Genomic DNA, 24,304 nt, shown 5'->3' on the forward strand with positions numbered 1-24,304 from the left:
GTCCGTGCGTCCGCAACGATCTTTGTCCGGAGCATAACTCCAAAAGTACTTGAGGGATTTTCTTCAAACTTCATACACTGATAGAACACATTGGGAGGAAGTGCAGTGTGCAAGAACAATAACTCTACCTTGCCTATTTTTTGAGTTATTCCCCTTTATCTTATTTTCTTAAAAAATTTGTCCGGAGCATAACTCCAAAAGTACTGGAGGGATTTTCTTCAAACTTCATACACTGATAGAACACATTGGGAGGAAGTGCAGTGTGCAAGAACAATAACTCTACCTTGCCTATTTTTTGAGTTATTCCCCTTTATCATATTTTCTTAAAACATTTTGTCCGGAGCATAACCCCAAAAGTACTGGAGGGATTTTCTTCAAACTTCATACACTGATAGAACACATTGGGAGGAAGTGCAGTGTGCAAGAACAATAACTCTACCTTGCCTATTTTTTGAGTTATTCCCCTTTATCATATTTTCTTAAAAAAATTTGTCCGGAGCATATCTTCTTCATGCATGGAGGGATTTTGATATATCTTGGCACAAATGTTTACCACCACGAGGCAGAGTGTCATACGCAAGAACCAGGTCCCTAGGTCTAAGGTCAAGGTCACACTTAGAGGTCAAAGGATACAAGAATAAAAACCTTATCCCCCCACCAAAGGTGAAGGGGATATTAGAAATGCTCTCCGTCCGTGCGTCCGTCTGTCCGTCCGTCCGTCCGTGCGTCCGCAACGATCTTTGTCCGGAGCATAACTCCAAAAGTACTAGAGGGATTTTCTTCAAACTTCATACACTGATAGAACACATTGGGAGGAAGTGCAGTGTGCAAGAACAATAACTCTACCTTGCCTATTTTTTGAGTTATTCCCCTTTATCTTATTTTCTTAAAAAATTTTGTCCGGAGCATAACTCCAAAAGTACTGGAGGGATTTTCTTCAAACTTCATACACTGATAGAACACATTGGGAGGAAGTGCAGTGTGCAAGAACAATAACTCTACCTTGCCTATTTTTTGAGTTATTCCCCGTTATCATATTTTCTTAAAACATTTTGTCCGGAGCATAACCCCAAAAGTACTGGAGGGATTTTCTTCAAACTTCATACACTGATAGAACACATTGGGAGGAAGTGCAGTGTGCAAGAACAATAACTCTACCTTGCCTATTTTTTGAGTTATTCCCCTTTATCATATTTTCTTAAAAAATTTGTCCGGAGCATATCTTCTTCATGCATGGAGGGATTTTGATATATCTTGGCACAAATGTTTACCACCACGAGGCGGAGTGTCATGCGCAAGAACCAGGTCCCTAGGTCTAAGGTCAAGGTCACACTTAGAGGTCAAAGGATACAAGAATAAAAACCTTGTCCGGAGTATTTCTTCTTCATGCATTGAGGGATTTTGATATAACTTGGCACAAATGTTCACCACCACGAGACGGAGTGTCATGCGCAAGATCCAGGTCACTAGGCCTAAGGTCAAGGTCACACTTAGAGGCCAAAGGTCAGATACAAGAATGACTTTGTCCGAAGCATTTCTTCTTCATGCATGGAGGGATTTTGATGTAACTTGGCACAATTATACACCATCATGAGACGAAGTGTCATGCGCAGTTCCCTTCTTTAGAATTACTTCCCTTTGTTGTTACTTTAAATAGCTTTTATTGTAACTTTTTCATTAGTAGTCGTAGGGAAAAATCGAGACCACTTTTCTGTAGTACAACAAACATGCTAAATCCAATTTTGAGGTGTATTTTGACCAGTCTCTTCCTGATAAAGACTTTTGTGTGGACTTGCAATTTTTTTTTTTTTTTTTTTTTTTTTAAAGATTAACTTCCCTTAGTTGTTACTATAAATAACTTATATTGTAACATTTTTATAATTGACCCTAGGGAAAAAACAAGACCACTTTTCTGTGGTACAGCATAGATGTTACTCTCCAGTTTTAGGTGTATTTTATTAATTTTATTATATATAAGGTATCTCTACCTAGTAAGGAGTTTTTTTGTGGACTTTAAAAAACAAAAGACTTACAATGATTACTAAACAACCACAAAATTAACATTCCATTTACAAATACAGCTGCTAGAGTAAAGAAATTTGCTTTGACGGGCATATATTGTGACATTCTGGCACTCTTGTTCCCTGTTAGCTTTCCATTCCTTCTTTTTACAGTAGTCATATAGAAAAACATCATAGCTATACTCTTCATGAAAATTAATAAAATTTAGCAGTAAACCACCTCACTACTGACTTATTCTTTCTTCCACATCTTAAAACCCCTGATGCGGACCACATCCTTCAATTATGATATGCCCGGTGGGGGGATTAGCCATGTCTGACATGGCTCTTGTTATACATTGTCTTTGACTAGCACATAGACCTGCAGTATATTTCCGCTAAAACACATTGAACATAGTCAATAGTGTTGGATTTGCCTGTCGTGATAATTATGTGTAATACAAAATACGCCAAAATATGACTTTGGTCCCATTAATTATCACATTGTTCGCAAAAAAAAAGTTTGTAAGTTCCTAATGTAACCAGCTGCTGGATGTACCTTCAAGTTGATAACGTCATCAGGAAAGAAAACAGCATTTTCACCATGGCGGCTAGTTAACTGGTTCGGTTCAATTTCATACAAAAGATTAACCGGTTTCAAAATTTTGAAATCGTCCAAACCCTAATATTTATCAACTTTTAAGATTTATCTTTGGATGCGCTTTTAGTACCTACACTTATTTAGAACTGACTTATAGATACTTAAGGCCAATGATGCTGACTTGTGACTTGTGACAGTCTGTTTTATGCCACCCGTATGAAGGAGGGATATATTATTTTGCGGATGTCGATCAGTCCATATTCCAGTCTGTTCCCAGATGACAAAGCAAGAATGCTTTGTACTAGGATCATGAAAGTTGATAGGGAGTTTGGTCATTGCCACTATTTATTTGAGGTCAGTAGGTCAAAGTCACAGTCTGCTGATAAAGGGGTCAACAAGTTGGAAGACGGAGCCAAAGCTGGAGTGAAACAGATAGAAGAATCTGCTGATAAAGGAGCCTACAAGTTGGAAGACGGAGCCAAAGCTGGAGTGAAACAGATAGGAGAATCTACTGATAAAGGGGTTAATAAGTTGGAAGTCGAAGCCGAAGCTGGAGTGAAACAGATAGAAGAATCTACTAATAAAGGGGTGAACAAGTTGGAAGACGGAGCCAAAGCTAGAGTGAAACAGATAGAAGAATCTGCTGATAAAGGGGTCAGAAAATTGAAAGACGGAGCCAAAGCTGGAGTGAAACAGATAGAAGAATCTGCTGATAAACGGGCTTACAAGTTGGAAGACGGAACCAAAGCTGGAGTGAAACAGATAGAAGAATCTACTGATAAAGGGGTTAATAAGTTGGAAGTAGAAGCCGAAGCTGGAATTACAAAGATTTCAGCAAAAACGGATGAAGCATTAAAGCAGATTGAGAAATCAACAACAGCGAACAAAGAAGATAAATACAACAAGGTAAAAGAAGGTAAGTGTACTTTTTTGAACATCATTTCGGCAACTATGAGTACATGTTTATAGATTCGCACACATGGGCTATTCATCTGCTTCTGATGAACTTGAAGAATCTTCTATGCAGAATGATTATAATGATAGCTAATATGTTACTTATAAGATTTTTTTCACGCTATGTACCCGGATAATCTTAACTCTGTTCAGCGACCCTAACTCAGTGCCAACATGGCGGATGTAAAGCCGATACAACTTTGTTTTCTGTGTAATTACGATGTATAAAGGAATGTTTCTGTTTTTATATCTGTCTCCATTGATCAAGTGTATATTTATTTCAAAATGTATCATGTTAATTATATCAACCCTTGTGTTTTCAGGTGGAAAAACGACGAACAAGGCAAATTTTTCAATGAAAACTTTTACAAAAAGTCTTTAAAAATACTTATATGCTTTTGATGCCTCGACTATTTTGTTGTTTGAAAGCAAAAATATACTGCTTTATAGTCCCGTTTACACTATGTTGTAAACCTACTACATGACACAATACATGTTCAAATGTACTGACAGCGAGAAAAAGGATAAAAACCCAACTTTGAGTTGATAAAAACCGAACTCAGTTTACATAAGGAATGGATAAAAACCTAACTTATACGAAATTGCGTGACGGATAAACAACTAACTGACTGAGTTGACATGTACATGGTCTGATTATTGTAAACATTACTTTATAAGTGGTATTTTCTTTAAACTTTGTCATTAATTTTACAAGATGTTATATGTATGCCCACTACAGTCAAATATCAGACCGATCAAGGAGATGAAAAGTATCTTCCTCCATCCTTGGTCTCGTTAGTGCCTTGATGATGGTGACTTTCTCCTTGTAACTCACAGGTTCTGTTGGTTGTTCTGACTGAGCTCCCAGCTTAACCAGTTTGTCTGCCTCTTCATTGCGTGCAAGTCCACAATGGGATGAAATCCACTGAAGTGCTACTTTGCAGGATATAGCCAGGCTCTGCATTTTCCTGGCTAGCTGCGGAGCTTTAATGTTGATCTGAGCTTCCATGACAGACAGTGCATCTGTGAGGAGCTTTCTTCTGCCGAGTTTTCAACCATTGTGACGGCCTTCATGAGCGCTTCAGTCTCTGCCTTGTAATTGCTGCAGTGTTTTCCTATGGCTGCATGTAGTGTTTCTCTCTTGCCGGATGGGTATTGAATGAAAACTCCTGCCCGTACATCTTTGACGGCGCATGTGGCTGATCCGTCTGTATAGACATGAGTCCATGATTCCGGAGGATAGTCTTCATTGATCATGGCAAGTGTGAGGCTCTTTCGAATGCCTTCATCCTCTTGCTTCCCGCGGTCAAGACGAGGAACAGCAAGTCTTACAGTCACTGAGGACAGATCATTCGCTAGTAGGTTTATAATGTCTTCACTACCTAGGGGAGTCGTTAGTATGTTCAGCTCAGTTTTGAACTCTCGGTTGAGTTTCTTTGCCTCATGTACGAAGCTGCTAAGTTTGAGCCGATCCTTTTTGTAGCCATCTAGCTTGGCTTTCATGGGATGTCTTGAAAAGACCTGAACTTCTCTGCTTGAAGCAGAACCTTTGCATGTCTTCTGTCTTGTAACGGTTGTGTGCCTGTTAGCTTCTCCACGAAGGAGATTGGTGTATACTTTGTAGCACCTGTCATGATCCGCAAAGCTTGGTTCTGGACCTTGTCTAAAGCCTGTTGGTTAGTTTTGGCAGTAGTGGACCAGGCAGTTGAGCTATACTCTAAATGGGGTCTCACTGTTCCCTGATATACTGTCTTGAGTATTTGCTCATTTGCTCCCCACATTGTTCAAGCAAGTTTGCGCATCATGGCAAGCTTTCTACGGGCCTTCCCTTCTGCTTGACTAATGTAGGGCTTCCAGGTTAGTCGTTTGTCAAAGGTCACTCCGAGGTATTTGCCTCGTCTGCTTTAGTCAGCAAAGTATTTCCCATCTTGATTTTTCCCGCCCTCTGCTTTGACGACAGGGAGAATAGTGTGGTGGACGATTTCTCTGTATTGATCGATACACACCAATCTTCAGCCCAAGCTGAAAGCTTGTTGATGGCTTCTTGCATCCTTTATGTGGCTGTAGTGGCATGTTCTTCCTTACACCATAACACCAGATCGTCTGCGTAGAGAGCAGCCTTAACTTCTTTCGGTAGTTCAGACACCAAATCATTGATGAAAAGCAAGACGAGTGTAGGGGATAAGATTCCGCCTTGTGGAACACCATGACGCAACAGGAACTTCCTACTGCTGGCATGTTCTAAACTGACTCTTGCTCTCCTATTGTGGAGGTATGACTTAATCCACCTCAGCATGTGACCTCCTACTCCAGTCCTCATCAGCTTGACGAGGAGGCCATCAGTCCAGACTTTGTCAAACGCCCTCTGCAGATCAATCTATGCTGTAAGCACGACTCTCTGCTCTTGGAAGGCGTCCTCTATCTCTTGCGATAGGTAAGTGGTCTGGTCCTCAGTGGAGCGGAATTGTCTGAAACCAGCTTGTTGCGTTGCGAATAGGTTGTTAGTCTCCATGTACCACTTCAGACGTGCATTCACAATCCTCACCATGGTCTTTCCAACACAACTGGTTAGGCTGATAGGGCGGTAGCTTGCAGCCTTCTTTGGATCCTTCCCTTTCTTGTGGATGGGGATCATGACTGCCTCTTTCCATATCTGTGGAAGCAGTCCTTGTGTCCAGCTGTAGTTGTAAATTCCCAGGAGTTTGCAAATTGCTTCAGTGCCTAGATGAGTCAGCATTTCATTTGTGACTCAATCTGGTCCAGGAGACTTCTTTGTCTTCAACTGCCTAAGTGCTGTCCGTAGCTCATGCAGTTTAAGACCCTGCTTCATGCATTCTGGTGTCACTTGGCTTGTCTGCCTTTCCCTTTTTTCTCTTCGGGCTTCCCTTTGCCATTCCCTGTTGATGGGGATGTTGGAAACATCTTTGTAGTTAGAGGCAAAAGTGTTTGCCGCTTGTTTATCCGTCAACAGTTCACCATTCTCTTCCAGAGGTACTGAGCCTCTTCCTGTTTCTTCATCGTTCAGCTGTCTCGTGAATCTCCACAGCTTTTGGCCATATCGCTCTAGATTGAGCGAGGCTGTTTTGTTTCTCCAGCTCTTCCTCTGTGCTTCCCGTTTGTGCCTGAGGAATTTGACATTGGCTTGCTGTAGAGAGAGGTAACTTTCTTGTGAGGGATTGTTTTCTGCTTCCTCCCTGGCTTCTGATAACTTTGCCTGCAGATTATCCAACTCATCACTCCAGTAGGGCTTATAGTCCTTTCTTGCTCCCCTTGGAATGGCGCTGTAAGCAGCCTTAAGTATACTAGCGTTGAAGTCTTTGACAACCCGGTTGATGTCTCTACCTTCCACTCTGATGTCTTTGCAGAGCTCATCACTCAGACTTTGGTATAAGGTCCACCTGGCCTTCTTGTAGTTCCATCTGGGGATGTTAGGTGAAGTAGAGGCTATACGGTCCATTGTAATTTGGACTGGGCGATGTTCGATACCTCCCAGTTGTTCATTGACTTCCTGCTTGACATGTCCATGTATGTCATCAGTACATAAGATCAGGGGTTGATGTTGTTCGCCAGCTTCTGGAGTAAAAAGTTGGGGGATCATCTGGCTTGTTGATGAGGTTTAGCTTGTTATCATCTTGCCAGATCTCCACTTCCTCTCCACGTTTATCAAGGTGGTCATATCCCCAGCTTTGTGAGTGACTGTTAAAGTCTCCAACAAGATGAACCTGGTTTCATTAGTTGTAACTTTGTCAAGGGACAGAGCTTTGTCACTTGAAGAGTATATTTTCACAAGTTTCAAACTGAACTCGTTCTTTCTGAGGCTCAGAACTTGGAACAACTCGGAGTCATCCATATGCGTGTTGGTCTGGACAGCGCTGATGTTGTTCCTGACCAATGTCATGATGCCTCCTTTTCGTATGCCAATTCTGTCACAGCGAAAACACTGGTATCATCTGACTTTGAAGGATTTCTCTGGCTGTAGGTGAGTTTCCTGAATACAACATACATTGATGTCTTTCTCATGGAGGATATGCTCAAGTTCAGCTTTTTTGTTGAGGACACCCTCCGCATTCCAATGCAACAGCCTGAAAGGTTGATGCGAATTGGTTCTTCTTCTTGGTATGTTCCTCCTTCTCCTCTCTGTATGTTGTGGATTGAAGGAGGGACCCCCAGTAGCTGTGGGTGGACTCTGTCGAGGCTCAGAGCCCGACAATGTATCCCCCTGGAGGGACCTCAGGATTCAGCACCACATTTTGGAATACCGGATGGCTGTATAGTCATAGCGATATTGCATGGTGCTGTGGTTCGTTAAGAGAGTGCCAATGGCCCAACACCTCTGTCTTCAACTCCCTAGGTTTCTTTCGGGATTACCTCAACCCTTAGTTCCAAGTTATTACCCTATCCTGGGAACACAGGAGCTATTTGTCCCATAGCTGGGGGTCTGTTCATAGGCATCAGGGCGTGTCCACACTCCGGTGGGCCTGGCATGCTACATGTCTGGGGGCAGACCTTCTCCGGGTCCCCTGTAGTTCTGCCTGAGGCCGCAAGGTAGTTCTTACAATGAACAGTTCTTGCGTTAACGTTTAGATTCTCATATCTACCAGCCTCCAATTTCAGTAGAGCGACCCCACATCGAAACTTTGCCATGGCACTTCTAAAATGGGATAGAATAGTAGATTTTACATAATCTTCTGTACCAAAATCATTTAATAATCTGTTTGTGACAATTATCACCTAATTAAGGTGTAACAAATTTCAAACATCTGTCTAGACTTTGCCATATGGCACAGTTTTAAATCACCATACATGATAAAATAATTTGTATGGAGATTTAAAAGTTATTAAAGTTAATTCATAACTTTATCATGACATTACAGTACATTAGGGGTTCTAATTGTCCAATCAGAGAGCTGCATTTTCGAGTACCTTCCAGTTTCCACTCGGGTATAACAAAGTATATTTACAATGAACATATAGTGACTTTAGAAATAGATATCACACCATTTTAAAAATAAAATTAAGATTTTTCACTGCACATGCCCCAGATGATGTAACAAACAACAAAACTTTGAAGTTTCATTGAAATATTATATCGATTTAATACCTTTATTTTAGTTAAAAATTTGAGATTTTACACAGGGAGTCAATGATAAAGTCCGAGTAAAATGTAAACAATACCCAAGTGAAATAAGTATCATTCATCAATGTTTTGGACATGTTAAAATTATGAATATAGAGAAAACAGACACCCTATTTATTCAAGAAATATAAAAGGACTAAATTTCATTATTGCTCTTAGCTTGTGATATATGTCTGGTAGTTGTGATCCTATCAAGCAGGAAATTACAGGTTTCCTAATGTCAGATTATGTTGACTTTGGCCAAATCAGATACTGGAATGACAATGCTGACAAATTCCTTGTTGTACCTGCCACCTTTGCCCTTATTTGATAGCTGTTCAGTATCGCTGGAAAGTTTTTTCTGCCTGAACGCTGCAGCTGAGTGAGAAGACATTTGAACGACCCATGATGAAAATGCGACAAACAAATTTGAACTATATAGGCGTGAGGAACCATTTGACTCTAGTTGACTGCTTACATGAATATACTTTGTCACTGTTATATATATTTATGTTTAGAACTATGCGATTTATATTTCTTCCTGTGCTTTTCAAAAATAATCGTTAATCATGATAACTTTGGGTTATTGATTAATAATTTAACGATTAATAGTAATTGGTCTGTTAATCAATTAATAATCGATTATTAAAACTGTCTTAATAATCAATTGATAATCGATTACTTTTCAAAGTAATCGGCCCTATGTCTGCCTGTGAGTTTTCTATGTATGTTCAGGTGAAAAATCTTTACCAAGTTGTTTAGACTTATTTTAGAAATCATAATCATTTTAGCCAGTAAAACAGAATGAGTTGTATGTAGGTACATAATCAAGAGTAACTAGAACTTACATTTTTTTTGAATTCCTGTTTATTTTCTTTAGGAGGTATACTGTTTATTTTCTTTAGGAGGTATACTATCATTTGAACTGAAAAAAGCTGCTTTAAAAGTCATATCCTTTCAGACTGCATGCAACGAGACACAGAATTGTACACATATGTGTTGATCAAGATAATACAACTAACCAAGCACATATTATACACTCCCATGCCTCGTTTAATTCTTATCCGAAATTGTTTGCTAGTCTACAACTGACACTAATGTTCGCCTATATATTCCTCCACTTTACAGCATGTGAATCGCTGGTTATCATTGCACAAATAGTCCACACTATCAAAATGTCTGTTAAAGATAAGTCTCCTCTTTTTAAATAATCTGATTTTGGCATATTTTCTCATTATTTTCTTTGAAAATTGTCAGAAAAATTTGACAGAATACACTTCTTTACACAAAGCGAAAGAATGATTGTATCTATGAAGACGTACATTGACATCATACTTCCGCTAAGTCATACTTGGTTATTATACATGAACATGTTAGATGTGTTTTGTGTCAAAAATGTGAAAATAAGTGTAAAATACAACTCTGATGTAAAACAAAATGGCGTCATTTGAAAATAACTTCTCCGTATTAGTCCTCTCTCTTTTGAACCAGTCAAAGTGTTTGAATTCCGTATTGGCCCTGTTTTCTCGTATTTGCTCTGTTTTTCTCATATTGGCTCAGTTAGTTTAAAATGTATTTATTTCCACAAATTGTTTATACAAACATGAGTACTATATTTAAATTAACAAAATTTGATAAAAAGATATACATCAATCAAAATAGTACAAACAAACAAAGAAATTTTTAATCGAATAGATTGAAATATGTTGGCCCAATTATGTTTGGTATTAACTCTTTCTGTTTCATATGATGTTTGCAGTTGGTCTAATAGAGGGTTTAATATTGTAAAGTTGAATAATAATGTATGTTATAATGTTCAATGAAGAAATTCCTTCGTTGAAATTTTAGAATACATTTCTTCTTATATATAACATAATATTTTCTTATGTTGCACTGTGATCTGAATCCAGACAAGTAGTATAAGAAATGGCGCTTCTGGGACACTTTTTTCAATTTTAATTAACCACCCTCTTCTAAAAAATCCAAAATCGACCAATTAAAAAAACAAAAGATTTTAATAAATTATTTATTAAAATCTTTTGTTTAACCAAATGAAGAAAACATATATTTAAAAATAAAATCCAGAAGGAAAATTTAAGAGATTCTATATTTAAACTCCACACTTAAAATAGTTTAAAATAATTTATAATTGTTTGTTCATTTACTCTTTGATTGTTAACTTTTAGTATTCTATACAATAAATCATACAACGGTACTTTATCTTGTAACATTTTTATGAAAAATAAACAATAATATTCACAGAGTGTACTTGATTTGTCTTGATATTGAACATTGTTGTACTTTACATTTGGTATATATTCAATTACCTCCTTCGGCGGAGGAAGTCCAAATGGATCAAAATACATCAAAATCCACCATTTTGACCTTGACTGGACATCTGTTTTTTTGAAATTGTAATTTCTAATCCCTTATTATTTCTAATAGACTTTTCAATTTGATTAATTTGTGTTTTTGTTAAAAGTAAAGGGAAGTTTCCACGTAATTGTTCATGTTTTAATCTAAAAGTATGTGGAATTTTATTATTATAAGCTTGTGCTAAATTTTTCTTTTGTCCATCTGTTAGGTTAACTTTATATTCAATATAATTTGATGACATTATATACTTTATATTTATTTTAATTTAATTTTATTTAAAATTTATTTTATTTAAACAATAACAAGTTCATTTCCAATAGTATTTATTTCAAATGTTTCTTCATACAATACAATTGCGTAAACACGAATATTAGCTGCTGGTGGAATATTTAACTTAACTGTTAATGTAATATGCTTAGGATCTTCTGTAGTTACTTCCTTTTTATATTCTAAGTTAAAATGAACAAATCCAAATAAACTATAAAAGTTTGATCTATTTAACAGACTTCCAGTAGTCTTATTATTTTGTTTATAATAATAATTAATTACATCGTCATATATTCTTGATATACTTGTATATTCAGTTTCTGGATAAAAAACACCATTACCAACTTCAAGACGACAGGAGCTCAAAGTGCAATTTTTATTTGCTGCATTAACTTTAAATGTATCTAATAAATGTGGGTTATGTTCTTGTGAATTACTTTTGTCAGGTCGTTGTAAATAAACAAATACATGTTGTGGTTTTGTTATACCAGCTGTTATTCTAAAGGTTATATTATTTTGTTGTGTATCAGTTGATTGTGTCACCATTTCCCGAAGGTATGACCATCTTGCTTTTGTAAATCTTTCAAAAATTAGATTAAGTCCAAATTCATTAAAAATCAAACGTGGAACCCATAGAATTAATTTTGTTACAATTACTCTACCAACATCAGCAGCATTAGCTCTAAAAATTAATTCATCATCATCTGTCAGCTGCAGTGTTATTTGAATTTGACTTGGAGGTAAAATATTAGTTTCTAAACCCTGAAAAAATGAATAATTATTTAATGGAATCTTAGCATTTACCTCATTACCACCCTGGATTAATAACTTTCTAGAAGCAAAACCTTTATTATCATCAGCAGCAGCAGTAGCAGTAGTATCTAAATAGATAAATTCATTTGTTCCAGTTGATTCTGCATAATCATTAGATAATTCAACTATTTTTTTTACATTTATTACTTTGTATAAATTATTACGATCATATACAATTTTTCCATTTTGTTTAACCACCAATTGATCAATTAATGAAGCTGCATTATTAATTAGAGCAATTTGATCTCCACCACCATAATCATTACCATTAGCAAGCTTATTTACTTTAAAACTTACTTCAAAATAACTATTAAACCAATCAAAATATGAGCTTCTATCATTAATTGTAAAGTGATATCCGTTTTTTTTGTTGCTTAACATTATTTCCCAAGACAGATATTAAAGCTGTATCTAATTGAATAGAAGTTAGTTCGTATCTTTCACAATATTGTTTTGTTCTAAACATGTATATATTATATATTATTTTATTTTTTATAAATTAACCTGTTAATACGTTTATGCGTCCCAGATCCTGACAATATTCTATTTATTCTCATATGAATATCCTCCTCCTCCTTATTATTTTTACTGTTATTCTTTTCTTGTAATTCCTTGGCAATTAAATTACCAACTGCCGGAGTAGGTTTCTTTTTAAATTTTTCAACAATTTTATTAGCAGCTAAATTTCCAACTTCCATTCCAACCTTTTTTGTTCCGCTTTCTAACGTGGCTTTTCCTGCTGTTTCCAGGGCTTTTTTTCCAGCTGTGCTAATTGAAGATGCAACTCCACTTGAAAACAATTTCGTTAAAGTGTCAAAGATACCTGTACCAATGACCGCGTCCTCGGAGACCACAGGTTATACCATGTATATTTTCCTTTTTCTCCCGTGGAGCCATCAACATAAATAAATATCCTTTATTTTTCTTAAACGATTTCTTGTAGCATTATATAAAACTAAATTTTAATTAATTTTTTTAATACATAAGTAAACACCTTGTTTCAACCTTCATTAAAAAATTAATTATTCTACCAAAATATGTCTGTAAAAAAAATTCTTATTGAATTTATAAATATTTTTATTAAATTCAGAATATCCAACTCTTTGTGGTTCTTTGTAAACGGATAAGCGCTTGTTAAATCGGCAGTACTTAAAGCATAGATAATATCACTGAAATTACCATCAACAAGTGAAATTACATTAGATCACAATGAATATAAATGAACCACAGAGTTTAGTTATATTTGGTGATGAGTTCCCCATTCAAAGTATTACTCAAATGCTTTTTTCTCAAATCCAAGCAATGTATTAAACTTTGACATTCCTTAATCCAACATAAAATTATCTTTTAATTGAAATCAAAATCTTAATAACTACATAAATCCAATTCCAAACTTATTGGCAGCAATGTCTGATTATCCAAATTCCATAATCCATCATTACTTATTAATGGTTTCCCCATAGTGTCTATTTTTTTATTTATTTATTAATATCAGTGTAACTTATAGAACCATTTGTAATATAATATCTTTTCCAATCTACCATTATTATAACGAATTCGGCGGGTGGGAGGGATGGGGTATTTATCCAAATTCATCACTAATAAATGCCAAGCATAAGTCATAGTGTTAATACTATCCAAACCGACACATAAGTTTTATATTTATCTAAAATTATAGAACGACCAAATCTGATTGTAAAATCACTTGGAATATTTTTATATTCATCTTTGAACTGTTTTCAGAACTTAATACTATTTTTTGTTCCATTTATCTATTAAGAAAAATATTTTTATATAACATTTCATGTTTTGTTTTGGAAAGAGTGAATTCATTTTTAATAATTGATCTATTACCTAATACCCTCGTTTTTTAGTTCTGATCATAAATATATCAGCAATCAATCGAACCACAAATTAACTCCAAGTCTTACCAATTCTTTCCTGGATTACATGGACAAACGTCATAACCCTGTCCCTCCCTGTCCCCTAATTACTTTTTTAAATTCATAGATCTTTTATTGATTAGTTAATCCTGATTTTTTCCTGTTAATTCTTTAAATATTTTTTTCTAGAAATGAATTTAATGTTTTTTATTATTGTTATATCTTATATTATCAAATCAATCAAATCATCATCTACTTTTAGTGTTAACTTACTTCTTTTCCAGGTTATTCTATCCTTAGCGATTAATTTGTTTTGACCTATAAAAGTAATTTTAAGTTAATAAGTAAATTACCTTATTGCCCATTTGGTGAAACTTTATATGAATTATGATATCTTATTCCCTTTCCAAATACCTCTGAGTCATTAATCATTGTTTGATAAGCGTTTACCGTTATATTTTAAGATTTTCTTGTCGTTTTTAACTCCGAAACATACTCACCTGCAGCCGCCATAATTCTGCATCTTGTAAAATTTCAATTATTCATCTGGATGTTTTTTCCTGTGTTTATTTATATTACGAGTACAGTTCTTAAACTTCGTAACCTCTTTTCTTGTTTTTGTCCAATCCCTTATCTTTGCTTATGCTAACTCTGAAAATGTGGGCAATCAAAATTCCTGATAATACATCTTTATCGATATTTATATCTAAATTTGCCGCAAATTTTCAGGAAATTTCTTCATTGATCTTTCAAACTCATCTTACTTCATCAATCCAAACCCATATGATTCATTTCGGCGGTAATGAACTTCACCTAGTAACGGCTAATTTGTTCCTTAATTCCAGTAATGCTTTTAACTGACTTGATAATGTTCTTTACTTTCAATTATTTCCATCAGTAATTGGGGCTTTATAAATTTCAGGTACATATCCCGAATTGAGCTTTTTTAATTTTTATCTCTCATTATTTTTTCTCTAAGACCTCATCGTTTGCCCGACTAAGTTTTCTTATTCTCATTTCATTAATTTTTGATTGCAATTTATATAATAAAGAATAGAAAATGTAAAATAAGTAAAATAATGAAATAAAATTAATATAATGAAATTCCAAATTATGATACAAACAGTAACGTCAAACACAAAAACTTAAAACAATTTAAGCAATATCCCTTTAAAATTGCCGGATTCATGTTTTAGAAATGTTAATATGTTGAAGTTCAGGATCTGAAAAACAAATACACTAATTCATATACTTCGCAAACCTCTTATATATTATGATAAATTATACTTGGTATGCAAAAAACCAGAACCATCTAAAAATCAGGATTTAATTAACCACTTAAACCAAATTGCAAAAAAAATTAAAGTAAATCCAAATGAAATACTTAGAATATTCGGCCGATTTCCAACCAAATTGAACCTTGTGAGAAACCTTGAATCAGAAAAACAAAAAGTAGTACTATTTTGATGATTTTGTATTGTAAGATAAAAAGGTTCAGAATGAAATAAGCAAATACTTCCATTCAAAGGGAGTCATAAAAGACTTTTGTGTTATTTATACTAAGAGTCAGGTGTTCTTACTATAAAAGTACCAAAAGATATTTCGGATTAACTATTCACATTATATTTTATTTGAAAGTTGAAAGTCCAAGTAAACGGGAAAATGATATGAGTTGTAAGAAATAACAAAATATTAACCCTAACCTCTTTTGCTAATCAACAAATCAAAAATATGATTCTTAATATAATTGACAAACCAAGGAAGTTTTTAAGAAAAAACATTTTTATTACAGGAAATTATATAGTATGGGAGTTTTTAATGATGTAAAAGAATTAATCAACATGACATTATAAGTAAAGTTAATTTAGATATTGAAATTTAAGTGATTATGCTACTAAAAACAATTAAAAAATACTTAAAAAAGAATCGGAATTCGTATCTTCATCAACAGAAATAAAGGAACTTGGATCACACAATGAACAGAGCATTAGATATGGGTGGTAATAACCTTATAAACCTAGGAAATCCAAGAAAACCCGACGTTGCAGTTTCGAAGACGATTATGTTTAAAAAAAGTTCAAGGTGTAATAGATGATTATAATCTAGAAGAAATTAAAAGTAAAAAACAGACAAATATAAACAAAAAAATAATGATTGAAGAATTAACAAAAGAATTTTTAAAAATAATTCATTATTAATAGTACAATTACAATATAAAATTGAAGACAAGAAATGAAAGCTATGGTTGATTCTCTTAAAGAACTTGAAGAAAATCTGATTGAACAGAAACGAAAACATAAACGAAGTATTCGAGTCAATTTAAACATTTTATTCACGTCAAAATCAATAATTAAAAGATAGTATGATGAAACATGACGAAGCTGAAGACAAGATTATTGAAGCTGTGGAAAAAGTTACAAATATGTATCAGTTAGAAATCAGAACAGAAATAATAAACTAAATACTAGCCTTTACAAAGAAAAACACCAAGATATACACGATACATTTTTCAATAAATTTGCAGAATATAAATCTGAATATTGGAAAAGCAGCTTCATAAAGAGGTGATGATCATGACACAACCATAGATAACCTTAAAAAAGAGCATAATTCTAAAATAGATGACTTTAAAAAACAAATTCGAATTTGATTATACTGTTGACAACCGTCATAAATTAAAGTATGGCAGACTTAAGTAATATTACAAAAAAATAACAAGAAGATATTAATGAATTTTAATGCTAAAGTTGAAGAACATAAAAATGAACTGGACCTTGTAAGTTGAAAAAACAGTTAACAAGGAGAAGCCAATTAATATAATTTAATGATCACTAGAAAGGTTTTTTAGGAAACAACTCCGGATCTTGATTAGTAACTGTTGATACACGTCATAATTTAAAGTACTCGGAATTAGAGAGTACACTTACAGAAATAAATTACAAAAAGATTCAACTAGTTTAATGAGAAAATTAAAAAAATAATAAATGATACTGGACTCTGTAGTTTTAAATATCAACTAAACAAGGAGAAATCAATTACTGCTAATACCCAAGTAATTTCCACTAAAGCTCAATCAATTATCTGCCAATACTGAAAGCAACTAAATATAAATCATGATCAGACTGGAAATTAATGATAGAACAAGACTGTTTTTGAAAAAAGAATAGACAAATTATATCATGGAAATAAAAGTTTCTGGTGAAGCACAACAAACGAGTTGAAGATTTAGTCTGAAGTAATTCTTGAACCTGAAAACTTAAAATTTGCAGAATATAAATCTGAACTGAAAAAGTAAAACGTAAGTGTTTCATTTTGGATATATCACGGTTTTAGTGAAGGGAACCATATTTCCTTTGCAGCACATTCATATATAAAAATGAAAAAGTATTTTGATCGCCACGTGTCCGGAATATATTCATTATCTGAAATATAATAGGAAGTGTCAGGGATATTTTAATGCATTTAATTTGAAATCTGGAAATGTCGTAGATTTATAAAGATTTTTTTATAAACACAAACCAAGAATATAACTAGCTGTACCGATGTGCTAATTAAAAAATGTGTTTTCAGACCAAAAAGGCTGGAACTTAAAAATATATTCAGGTTTTTATTTAAAACGTTGCTCGGGAACAGTTGGAAAAAATGCAAAATAACACATTTTCTTTTTAGGTTGGGTGTTGGCAGGAGAAGGGTGTACGAGGTGAGCGGAGGTTAGGGTCCGGCGGTGGGGGGAGAGTAGAATCAGAGGATTTATTCTGCGTCTGTCTAGTGTGTACACGCGTAGCTGAAGGGTATTGATTTATATGTTGCTTATGTCTTGGATCTCTTTATTATGGCAGACGTAATGGATGAATAATTCAAACAATATATTCAGGGAGAGGAAGGGATGTGGTATCAAAAAAAATTAAAATTTATTTAAACAGAAAGACAATGTTTTGATATTCATCCTTATGATGATTTCATCATCTACAGAAGTATCATTTGTTTCTAATACGGAGGTTATGTCAAATTCCTACCATATTGGGGAATATGATAAATTATAAAGAAAGTAAGTTTTTGAATTAAAATCGTAATTAATATAATGGGAATATTTAATAATATAAATGAAAAAGTAAGTAAAAGTAGAAAGACAAATAATAAGAAAACCCTCCATTGTTCTTTAACATGATATAACCGAAGATATTGATAGTGGATTATTTCCAACGGAAAAACTGTCAAATGCTAGTCCTGGTTTAGTTCAAAATGGTAATAATTGTTAGAAATTTTCATTTTAATTGTAATTTAATTATTCTTGTTGATTGCAAATTAAATTAATAAAGGAGAAGCTAAATTACATCTAAAAAACAAAGAAAAATATAATTCTTCAAAGTTATGATGTAAAAAGATAACAGAAAAAATGAAATCTATTTCTATAATTATGCTAATAAATTTAACATGAAAGATGTTATTTATATTAATTCTTTGAAACGTTAAAAATAATCAATTAACAATTTTATGGTTCTATTTATTTAAGGAGAAACTGATGTACTCCTAAAACAATCATAAAAAACAGAAACTTATGTTTCTCTAAACCGGAAAAGCATAAAAATTGAGAAGTGATGTCCCAAAGAAAAATTACATCGTAAAAGATGTCCTAAACATAAGAAACTTGTTCTTTCTAAAGTGTGAAAAATTACATCGTAAAAGATTCCTAAAATAAGAAACTAGTTTCTTTCTAAAGTGTGAAAAATTACATCGTAAAAGAACCCTATAAATAAGAAACTATGTTTCTTTCTAAGTGTGAAAGAGTATAAATCTTTAAATTTTTATGTATAAGCAAGGGTAGTAACCTCGTCCCTCGAGTGATATAACTGATATCATCATAACATGATAATGATGTTTTATTTATTAACATAACTAGAAACATTATTTATTTTTGATCTTATAACTTTAAAAATTTATGCATACTTAGTGTTGAGTTAAACAAGTATCTTTGTAATCTTATGAACTATTGTCTTCTAACAACACTCTTTTAATTCCTTTACATTTTTTAATATTAATCGAGCTTTAAGCTCACTGAATTCTCTAATAAATATGAAATACATTTTACTCCGCACTCCAACAAACTCACTATTGGAATCCGGCATCTTTCATATTTAAATTTTCCTATTACTTTTTTTATTATTACCGAAGTAAAATTTTGATGACTTTCGTAATCACTATTATCAAATAATTTCCTTTATCCTTAATAAAAGCCTTTATACGCATCTTTAGTTTTAATTTCATAACACAATGAGTCTGTGTCAGTAATAATAAATTTGCAGATCTCCATACATTTCTATTTAATGTAAATAATAATGGAAATCATACATTAAATATTTTTGATAAGTCTAGAATGCAACATTTCCGACGTAACAAGGTCTAATAATAATAAACTTTCTTTTATATTCTATGAATCCCAAAAAGATTCTCGTTAAATTTTTGTTGCACTAAAAATATGGTTTGGCAACATGTTTTTTAAATAAATATTTTCGTCATGAGTTTAAGTTTAATATTAACCCTCTGCATAAATTCTCCATCTCTTACGAATACAGAGTATGTTCATCAACTTAAAAAAGTCCGCTTTTCAAATGAATTTTTTGCTTCAGATCTTCTGTGTATTAAAGTCATATTAATTCTTTTAACCAGGACTTTCGTAAAAGTTAAAACTCTAATGTATTTGGTTATTTTTAAACCGAGTTGTGAATACAGTTCAAGATTTCTATAATGAACTACATAATTCTTCTTTTCATTAAAGTCGGAACCACTTCTTATCAATGCTTATTCCTATATCAAATTTTTTCTTTAATATTTTACTGTAATTATATAACCATTCATCTGGTAAATTTAAGTTTTTTCTGGAGCTAAAGGATAATCGCTATGAACAGAAGGTAATTCTTTTGGATATTGCCAAGATCACATTCAATTATAAAAATATTTTACCTTTTTTAATTAATTTCATATAATGTTATTCGGTGACCCATTTAAAGTCCCAGAGGCAAAGGTCGCGACAGAGGCCCAACCTAAAGGTTATTGGCGGTCTAAAAGTACATAATGTATTTACTTTTTTCTTTTGATGTAATCTTTCATATATTTATTATTTTGCATTTGCTATATCTGTTCGAAATCTAGCTAATTCCTGCCTCTAAGCCCTTTTCAATAAATAAATACATATCGTTATCAGTTTTTATTTAAATCTAACTGAATTCCGGTCATTTTAAGCATTGCCATCCCAGGCCAACCCAGGACTAACTAAAATAATGGCACGGATCTAATATATAATAATAATCACAACCTCTAAAATTTTCAAATACGTCTGCTAGAAGCAGTACGTATCCCGTTTTTTAGGTAGAACTTGGTAATCTCCCATTAGTTTTATTTAAAAATTTTTTCCAGATATTTTTTTAGCATGTTCGTTTCATTATCAGAAATATTAGTTTCATTTAACACTGATTAAAATTCTTCATTTGAATGGCAATTTAGTTTCTTTGAATTTTTGAATGAATCCCATGTAATCATATGGATAAACACCTTTTTGTTTTTAATAAAGTTAGTTATTTTTAAGAAATTCTTGTGATAAAATTTAAAATCTGGGATTTTTTTTACTAAGTTATCCAATGACTGCGCATAAATTGGAAACTGTCAATAAAAAATTTAAATCAGAAATCATAAACGCCAGTATTTTCCATATTGTTTGGAATGACGTTAATTTTCTTTTTTATTGAATTTTCCCTATTGCTGCATAATAAAAAGGCTGTCATAACCTCTAAAATTTATGAAAAATAGCAGGAATTTTTTTGTGTTTAATCTAAAAATTAATATTACCCTCTGAATGAGCACTCTCTGAATTTTCGCATTAATACAGTGATCCCGGACGGGCGGGTAGCCCTCGAGGACTGTTGTCCTTGACCTTTGGTCCCGTTTGGAAAACTTGTTTATTCCATCTCTTACTGGTGTTTCGTTTCCTTATATTCTTTTCCACAGATATGACAAGAAGTTTGCTTTTTCATAATAAAGCTTCATCTTTTTTAGACATTTTCAATCTATCTTAAGTTTTTTCATTAAATATTTCCTTACAATGCTCTTCTTCCTCGAGCATTTTTTCTATAAACTTATAAACTGCGTTGGGTCCCTGTAAAACCCTGTTGGTTTTAGTATATTTTGTCCGTCATAACACAAACAACTTTGGTAACCATAACCAGCAATCTATATGTGGGGTTTTGATAATCTTCGGTAAATGAAAGATTCTTTGATTTGGGGCTGGGCAACTTGAAACTTTCTTTTGTTACTGATTCAAAAATCAGCATGATAAACAAAGGGTAGCTTCAATTGTTTGTGGTAGTTTTCAAATTCTACTTACTACCTCTGGTCACATTTTAACCACCCTGAATGCACCATTGATAGCTTTAAACAATTTTCAACATGTGCATTAATATTTTTTCTTTGAAAATTTTGTAACATGATTTACAAAAATGTTTTTATGTTGATGTTTTTTTTTTTAAACATTAATCTATTAAAGTCTTTTATCCAAACATAATTAGGGAACCGGGGTTCCGTGACGTGCCATTATCTTAACTTTAACAGATTAATAACATATCACAGTGTTCTTCGTATCGATATTTTGATATGTACAATGGCACATAAATTTCCATAGATCTTCATAACCAAATATATTAAATGAAATATCATTTATAAACTTCTATTTTAGGTATTTTTGATTTAAGTAACAGAATTTAATTCCAGTATATATCTAGATCGTTTATATGTTTTTTTTGTAATTTGAAACTCTTTCAGAAATGTTTTTGTTGCAGGAAAATTTGTAAGCTAAATGACCCATCAAAACATTCGTTATCAATCATTCTTTAATATTTTATTAATCCTTTTCTTTGGATTTTGTAATAATTTTTGGAAATTCTAAATAACTTGAAGCAGCCAGAGGTGTATATTTATATCTATTTATATAATGAGCATCAACTGGCTCTTTTCTCCAACCACTTCCTTCTAAATTCCAATTACCAATTCTATTTTATTATTTCATCAAAAGCTTGGACGTAAATTTTTTTTTATTTCGTTTGTGTTTAAAAATTTCTAAGCTTTTGATTGAAAATAAGCTGATTTATATATTGTATCATTTTTATATCCATTTTTACAAAAGTTTATTTTTAAAACAACGTTTATTTTTATACCTTTTAAAGTTTTAAGTTGGCTTAAGAATACAAATGAGTCGTTTAAAGTTAAATATTATTGATTTCCTTTGGATCTTGTCTATATTCAATTTTTAGTTTTCAAATTTTCTTATAATATTGTTTGTGGATCTCTCGATTCCATCTATATATTATATTTAGAAAATAAATCTTCAAGCAAAAAAGATTAAAAAAAAAATAATAATAAAATAAATAAAGTTTAAGAACAAATAAAATATTTAAATAATATCATTTTCCATTAACTTTTTGATATTCCGCATTTACTCGTTTTTTCCCTTCACAACACATTTTTTAATTTACCCCAGCATTAATACCAAATTCCTTTGGATGCTTTGTAAGGTGCTTTTATATGTTTTTTCTTCATTAGTATCACAATCTTACAATAACTTTTTTAGGATTGTTTCGGGATAATTATTTGGTCTGGGACGATCACATAACCTTTCGACATTTTCTATATTCAGTTAATAGACAACCACATTCCCATTCAAATAAATTCCTTTCTAATAGATAAGGATCTTAACATATTTTAATTTATCAATGACTGATTTTTTATATTCCTGCTAACTATTTGATTAAGTTTTGATTTAATAACATTTCTTCCTTTAAGAACTTTTTTATATGAATTTTGTCCTGATTCATTATTTCTCCTAAAGTGCTAGATAATTTTGGCATAATCATTCTATCTACTTTCTAGTAACCACTATATATAATATACTTATAGAAAAAAATCTTTAAAAACAACCTCTAAAAGAACATTTAAAAAATAGGTAATATTATCTATTCTACTTTGAATAAGTTTTAAGTTATTTTTTTCAAATTGTTATCACTGTTTAAAATTTTAATGTCTTCTTGAGACATCTGTTTAACCATTCTCGTGTAATTGGTGTAGTTTTTTTAAATAATCTAAACAACTCTGTTTTCTTTCAGTTCTGTTTCTTTTTTTGAAGTCCTTGAAAACATATTTCAGGATCGTTTTAACATAAATAAAAGCATCTATTGGGTTTTTTCATGTATTTTAATAACATGATCAATTAAGAAAAGATTGTATACTGCCCACTCGGGGTCATTTATAACACCGTTGTCGTAATATTGTTTTGTAAAAACCGTTGTTGTGAGTTTAAATAACATCGTTCAAGAAAAGAAACACCATCAAATTTTTTAGCAGAATTTAACATTTTTTATGTGACTGTTTTAAAGTTGCTAATTGAAAAGGAAATGAATATTTTAGAGTTTCTTAGCAGCAAGTTCAAAAAGATTATATGAAGTTCCGCTTGGGTCCCATAACATTTTGCCTTCATGAATTGGTTAGGAATATATTAAAATTAGGATATATTCTTTTAATAATATCAAAAAACGACTTTTTTTCCTGATTCAATATTACCCTTCAACCTGATATAATTTTTCTCATTTATATAAAAAATTTATAGAAGAAAAATCTTTTAATAAAGTTAAAGTTAATATAACTCTTCTTTTTTTTACTTTTATATCCGTTAAAGTTAAAAATCCTTCACTATATGTTTTCAAAGCATTGAATAGTTTTTTCATTCTGCATTTCTAACAGTATTGTAAAAATATCTTGAATAACTTTTTTCTCTTCTTCGTTTCCAGGATCATTGGGGTTACGAACAGCTAAGCTGCAATCCGTGCTTTTGTTATTATTTTTGTTTTATTTTGTGCAGAGATCTTTTAAAATAAATTCTTGTCGCCAACTTTTATCTATTAATAAATATAGTAATTATTGCTGGGAACAGCACCACAACTGCTACAATATAGGAATAGCTGGAACAAGTGTTAATGCAGCTGAACAATCACACCGCCACAACCGCCCCACCTCCCCAAAGATACCTGCTGGAATCTGTAATCTGTATTTACTCTTCCACAAAATTTATAACTTTTTCTGTTAAGCAGCAGCTAGTTTAGTTTAGTGAATAATTAATTGATCTATTGTTTCTATTCCATTATTAGAAATAAGATTTTTATACTCATTTATATAATAGATTTTTTAAATTAAATTCTTCCAGTTCGCTAAATGGTACCCAACTATTAAATTTTTCATTGTAAACCTTTCCCAC

At 32.5% G+C, this 24,304-nt stretch overlaps 1 protein-coding gene across 1 annotated transcript in view; it reads left to right on the top strand.

Annotated features, from left to right (window-relative positions):
• Positions 1-2,844: 2,844 nt before the first annotated feature.
• The window catches only part of LOC128546079 (uncharacterized), a 29,566-nt gene continuing 8,106 nt past the window's right edge, over positions 2,845-24,304 (top strand). The window contains exon 1 of the mRNA XM_053523975.1: positions 2,845-3,517. Coding sequence (XP_053379950.1) covers positions 2,845-3,517 — 673 coding nt within the window. The remainder of the gene's footprint in view (positions 3,518-24,304) is intronic.

Source organism: Mercenaria mercenaria, chromosome 14 (assembly GCF_021730395.1).
Source record: "Mercenaria mercenaria strain notata chromosome 14, MADL_Memer_1, whole genome shotgun sequence".
Lineage (NCBI taxonomy): Eukaryota > Metazoa > Mollusca > Bivalvia > Venerida > Veneridae > Mercenaria > Mercenaria mercenaria.